The 6,000-nt window shown below is 39.1% G+C and overlaps 1 protein-coding gene and 1 long non-coding RNA gene across 4 annotated transcripts; one reads left to right on the top strand and one right to left on the bottom strand.

The window, feature by feature from the left end:
* Positions 1-257: 257 nt before the first annotated feature.
* Positions 258-1,863, bottom strand: LOC108273872 (uncharacterized). The gene is made up of 2 exons (XR_001814383.3): positions 1,724-1,863; positions 258-1,522 (listed from the first exon to the last, which is right to left on the bottom strand). It is a non-coding gene; the product is annotated as an uncharacterized LOC108273872 (long non-coding RNA).
* On the top strand, positions 1,470-5,198 carry armc7 (armadillo repeat containing 7). 3 transcript variants are annotated; one of them, XM_017483509.3, is made up of 4 exons: positions 1,470-1,552; positions 3,283-3,374; positions 3,472-3,615; positions 3,789-5,198. In XM_017483509.3, exons 1-4 carry the CDS (start codon positions 1,539-1,541, stop codon positions 4,133-4,135), a joined length of 597 nt encoding a protein of 198 aa, XP_017338998.1. In that variant the 5' UTR covers positions 1,470-1,538; the 3' UTR covers positions 4,136-5,198. The 3 variants fall into 3 exon arrangements, with proteins under 3 accessions (XP_017338998.1, XP_053541270.1, XP_017338999.1); XM_053685295.1 differs by lacking the exon at positions 1,470-1,552 and adding an exon at positions 1,866-1,939; XM_017483510.3 differs by lacking the exon at positions 1,470-1,552 and adding an exon at positions 2,163-2,282.
* The last annotated feature ends 802 nt before the right edge of the window (positions 5,199-6,000 follow it).

Below are 6,000 nucleotides of genomic sequence, written 5' to 3'. Positions count from 1 at the left end.
CCTTCACTAATTGATATGGTGGTTTTCATTCTCTTACAACTAGATATGTATTATTTGTAAACTGCAGTCTGTTTGTTCAGCTTTGCAAAGTTTTTCCACAATGTTCACTCTACTGATGCTCCTGCTTTATGTCTTTGTGCACTATGTTATATGTGTTGTGCTGCACTCATCACTCTTACATTACTCATTTACTCTACATTACAGGTGTGGCTTTACTGGCTGCAAACAATAAAACGCAATACAAAAAAGTGGCAAAATGAAGGTGCAAAGGTTTATTTTTAGAAAAGAGACATGTTACAAATGCCTGAAAAACAATTCCTGCTTTAGAATGTTCATTAACCTTTTGCCAAAGTTTTGCATAAGGCGATTTGAGTGTTTATAAAATATTTAATTTTCTTTTATAGAAATGGGTGACAATTTGACTTTTTTTTACACTGTAATAATATATACACTATCCATCCACTTTATTAGGAATACCATTCATGCCACAATCAGCCAATCATGTGGCAGCAGTGTAATGCAAAATATTACACAGAAACAGGTCAAGAGTTTCAGCTAATGTTCACATCAAACATCAGAATGTGGGAAAAGTGTGATCTCTGTGGCTTTGATCAAAGCATGGAAAGTGAAAAAGTGAAAATCCCAGGAGTTCAGCAGTTTCTGAAAAACTCAAACCAGCCCATATGGCACCAACAACCAGGCCATGATTACAGAGTCACAGAGATCAGACACAGATTCTTCATTCTGATGTTTGATGTTAACATTAAGTGAAGCTCTTGACTGCTCGGTATCTGCAGGATTTTCTGCACTGTGCTGCCACCACATGATTGGCTGATTGTATAAAAGTATGAATGTGCAGGTGTTCCTAATAAAGTGCATGGTGAGTGTATATTTCACTTTGCAGGTACTGGGCTAATGATGAGAGCATAATAATGTGTCACTGTGACAGGAAAAAAAAAAGCATTGACTGAGCTTATCTTATACAAGCAAATTTTTAAGCAATTTTACATTCACTAGCCAACACAAATCTGTGGTTGACGTACAAATACTGTCATATTATAGCTCTTGTGCTGGCCCATCTTCTCATTGCCATGTTTAGTCCACAGATAGCACACAGCTTCTTGGTGGTTATTTAGTGGGGTTGTTCAATACTCAACAATTAATTAACTGGAATTCTTTTTGTCCACAAAAACAGAAAGGTCCCCTTTTTTGATTCCCTCAGCTGCAAGAGTAGTTCTCTGATGAACTTTCTTTTTCCTTGTGTAGCTGCAATTTTGCACGGAAAACAATCATCCTTTTTTGACAGTTAAGATGGTGGCCATCCTGTTTGTCTGCTTTCAGCACAGGTGAGCAGATATGTCCTAGCATAGAAGTTGTCTGATATCAATTGTCCCCTGCATTTCTCTTCTCCACCAGCTCTTCTATTTGTTTCTGCCTCCTTTCTAATACTTCTAAGCGTTTGGCGTCGTTACGAGCTCGTTCCTGAGCTCGAAGCTCTTCCACGTCTTCAAAGAACAAGTGCCTTCAGAGACAAAGTCATGTTTAATCGCTGGTAAAGATGATAAACATGTTAAATATGACCTTTTCTGTCATTGCAATTCCAAAGCTAGATGTTTGTGAATATCAAACGACTTGCACTACATAATGCATTTCGTGCCATTAACACACTAGTTTTGTAACACACAAGGTGATGTAGGGCTTGTGAACGCTGCATTATTGTTACCTGTTAAAGAATGCTGTTGCAAGTCCTGCAATCAGTGTGCCGAAGAGAATCGGTTTTATAAGGCGTTTCTTTGCAGACAGTTTATGCTGCTTCATGTTGCAGTATTAAATTCAGTCTTTTAGAAGGAAAAAGTATTAGAGGGCTCATTGAGCGTCTTTTCATACACGACTTCTACGCCTTCTAGGCTCTATGACCTCGAGACGCACATCAAAACACGTACGCATTACTTCCGGAGACCATTTCGTAATGTGTTTTTATTTCTGTTATTGATTTCATATGCGTTTGATACATTTTGGAGTGCTTTGCATAGAATCGCTTATACACACGGCATCAAACATTACATGTCTGTTTACGAAGTTTTAAAATACTTGCACTATAAATCCGGAACTAATCTTGTATGCCTGATCATGGGGATATATTTTTAGACGGACCGGATGTGGTTTTAATTTAACGTGCGCACCAGAGAAAAATGTTCGGGCTGGTCAATTGTTCACAAGCTCTAGTACAGTACGCATGCGTAAAATTGTATTCTGCCACTTTAGGAGGGACCGAAAAACGGGTATAAATAACTGATAACATTTACTTTCGTTAATAATACTGTGACAAACGGTTTTGTGTGTTTGTGGTCATGTAATGATTTAACGTGATCGTTTGTAGAGTTCGCAGAATATCTGTTGGGCGCAGTTCTATAATCTACATCACAGGTTCCCAACCTTGGTCCTGGAGTACACCGGTACCTTTTACACTAGTGATGGGAAGTTCGGTTCATTTTTACTGACTCGGATCTTTGAATCTCGTTCAGAAAAATGAACGAATCTTTTTTCCGAGTCATTGCGTTCATTTCAGCAGAATATAATTAAAATGGTATATGTTAAAATTCCCTCAACACATCTAGTGCTTACGCAAACGTTGAGTATTTCGTTCATCCCGTTACCGCCCCATAGGCTGAATGCAGTGGAGCTGCGAGGTGATGAACAAACGACTCGAAAGATGAACTTTCCGGTACTGCATGGTGCATTGCCTATGCAGCGGTCACCGGAAGAACGAACGACTCGAACCCGAAGACTCGAGAGATGAACTACTCATATCTGTTTCCAGTACAGAACCTATGGGGATGTTGTAGCGCATGCGCAGTCAAAAATTAACGAATCACTCTCTGAGACAACTCGCTGTTCCCGAGTCATTTTAAAGATTCGTTCAAAATGAACGACACATCACTATAACATATATCTTACAGAAAGAGAGAGTAAGTTAGTTAGAACAGGAAGGGCTGTTCATTGGCAGATTCACCTAATCACTATGTATGTTGGGAGCATAGAAATCACAGGGGGAACTAAAGGACCAGCATTGGGAACCAGTGCTGTAGATGATTTCCTGTTAATAGAGTTTAATCTAATATCTATCCCTATACCAAAACTGTGTCTGAAATTTGTGTTACTTGGAATAACATTTCAAAAATGCTTAAGATTGTTTTTCTTAGTAATCCTAAGAGGAAATCTGACTTTGACATTTTATCTCCTTCAGATAACTTAAATATCTTCCGCTCCCAAATTTTACAGGTGTTCTACAGGAATGAATCGATTCTGTGCATCAGATAGGTTGGAATATTTGCAGGGGCTTGTGACAGAATTTCAGGACACTGACAGTGAAGGTATTAGTCTCATGAAAGGCATTTGCATGAACATACACCATTTTTTGTTTGCATAAATATAAAAAGCAACTCCAGCTCTTTCATTCATTCTGTCTAGAAGCTAAAGAGCAAATTCTGGCCAACCTGGCCAACTTTGCTTATGATCCACGTAGCATGGAAGCTTTGCGGATGCTTCAGGTCACTGAGCTCTTCTTGGACATGCTAACAGAGGAAAACGAGAACTTTGTGGAGTTTGGAATTGGTGAGTTTAACTAATTCATTTGCCTTCATGGTCACAATTTATGCTTTAAAATGTACAAATTCTATAAAATGTGTACAAGTAATTATAATTATATTTGTATTATTTCTGATGAAGTAGTCTGCACTGTCATTCCATTCTCTACCTGAGCTTTCATTTTGTTTCTGTCTCGTCAGGTGGCCTGTGTAACCTCAGCATGGACCGGGAGTGTCGTGATCAAATTTTGCAAAGTGGAGGAATTCCTTTAGTCACAGGTTGCTTGTCGAGTCACAGAGACGAGACTGTTTTGTCCGCCATCACAACGTTAATGAACCTTACCACAGCAGCATCACGCTCCCAAACCACAGACAGTGCAGTAGTGCAGAGCATGCTGCGCTTCTCACTTACACAGAATCCTCGCCTCAGCAACCTGGCCACGGTTTTCCTGCAGGACTACTGCACTCAGGACCAGGTAGACAAAGCCAGAGAACTTTTACAAGGACACAGCCAGTCAGCTGTTGGAATTCCTCTCCCCAAGGACTAGGATCTTGTGATATCTGTGCTGGGCTTAATGAAGATGGACAGTATAAAATTTTAAATGGACCTTGTGTAGACTTTTATTCAACATTATTGTGACTGATAGATTTCTCCATATGCTGTGTTTCAGGCACTGCTTTATTGTTCCTCAGGTGCAGTGGTGCAGAGCTACAACTCACAGTTTAATGATTTTTCTACACTTACACTCATTTATACCACAATGGGCTTGATAGTGATTTAGTGTACAGATGCTTTAAAGAACATGCTTTATTTTTCCATCCATCCATCCATTTTTGTACCACTTATTCTACATAGGGTCACAGGGGAATCAGTCTATCCCAGGGAACTCGGGCACGAGAGGGGGACATCCTGGGTGTAGTGCTAACCCATTGCAGGGCACAGTCGCGCACACACGTTCACACACTCCGGACAATTTAAAAATGCCAAACTACAATGCATGTCTTTAGACAGGGGAGTAGACAGAGGAAACCCCCAAAGCACGGGGAGAACATGCCAATTCCGTGCCCACAGGGCACTGGCGGGATTCGAACACCCAACCCCAGAGATGCAAGGCAAACGTGCTAATCGCCAAGCCTTCATGCTCCCTGTGTTTGATTTTTCCACTACAAAAAAAATTGAAACTACTAGTTAAGTTTTCCTTGTTTCCTTGTAATAGCAGCCTAATAGTATTATAGTTAATAATTTAATAATTTCCCAGCTTCTATCTGGAGATCAGTTTACTGTCTGGAGTTTCACTTGTTCTCTCTGGGTCTGTGTGGGTTTCCTCCAACCTCCCACAACATAAGCTTTATTGGATATGCTACATTGCTCTTAGGAGCGAATGTGTGTATGAACAGTGGCCTACAATGGACTGGAGTCCCAATCTGGGTGTATTCCTGCCTTATGCCCAGTGTTTGTAGTATAGGTTCCAAATCCACCGTGACCCTGAGCTGGTTCATGAAAATGAATGAAATTTTGATGTTTTTAGTAGGCTACTTTGGTTTAAGCTCTAAAAAGGCAAATACTGTTAAATGATTGAATGCAAATTAAATATACTGAAATATACTTCACATACAGCAGAGCAGGTGATACTTTCTATCTATTTCCCCAGTGTGGGATCAATAAAGGTTTAATCTTATCTTATCAATCATTTCTCAAACTCTCAGACAGATCTGCCATGTTTCTGTTTACAGTTGCCACAGTATTTTACCAGTTGTTATGGACTTTTATGCTGACTTGATTTATGGAATATTTTATAATATTAAAACTTTTTAACATGAGAAATTTCCGTTAGCCTACAGTAATGCATAAACCTATTATATAAGCCTAATTTATGTTTGCACGGACTAATAATATTTAATTAGGGGTGCCTCGTATACCAATTTAACACCAGGGCACAGCAATTCTGCATCTAATTCACTCCTGTATTAAAGTTCTAGAGGTTTAGAGTTCTTCTTTTGTGGTTTCTAGCTAGAAATATTACAAGATATAATTAACATGTTTTATAGTGTATACCTTTAATCTAAACAGAATGAGTGATATTTCAGAATGTAGGACATTACTACGTTCTGGGACAGTTACTGTAGCAGTGTGCACTCTGGCATTGGTTTAAATCCAAAGTTTGTTAAAAGTTCTAACCGCCACAGAACAGAGGAGAAAATCCTGTTGGATTATCAAACTTCAATACAGGAGTTTTTTTTCTCATTTCTTTTGGTCGTGAGAATTTTGGGTCATGACAATGTATTTAACGTCCAGAAAGAAGTCTTGCAAAAAGTCTAGTCTTGCCAGCTTTCTGTATACAGACCTTAATTCTGTATTTTTGCACATTTCAGCATAATGTTAAACAAAATCAAGAGTGTCAAGTAATCTGCA

The sequence above is a fragment of the Ictalurus punctatus genome, chromosome 13 (assembly GCF_001660625.3).
Source record: "Ictalurus punctatus breed USDA103 chromosome 13, Coco_2.0, whole genome shotgun sequence".
Taxonomy (NCBI): domain Eukaryota; kingdom Metazoa; phylum Chordata; class Actinopteri; order Siluriformes; family Ictaluridae; genus Ictalurus; species Ictalurus punctatus.
Note: the sequence above shows the minus strand (reverse complement) of the source record. Positions and strands in the feature narration are given on the sequence as shown.

Excerpts from the sequence above, each read along its gene's own strand:
- armc7 (XM_017483509.3), top strand. Across the intron at positions 3,375-3,471 it reads TCAGGACACTGACAGTGAAG|AAGCTAAAGAGCAAATTCTG; the intron begins GTATTAGTCTCA and ends CATTCTGTCTAG. Across the intron at positions 3,616-3,788 it reads CTTTGTGGAGTTTGGAATTG|GTGGCCTGTGTAACCTCAGC; the intron begins GTGAGTTTAACT and ends CTGTCTCGTCAG.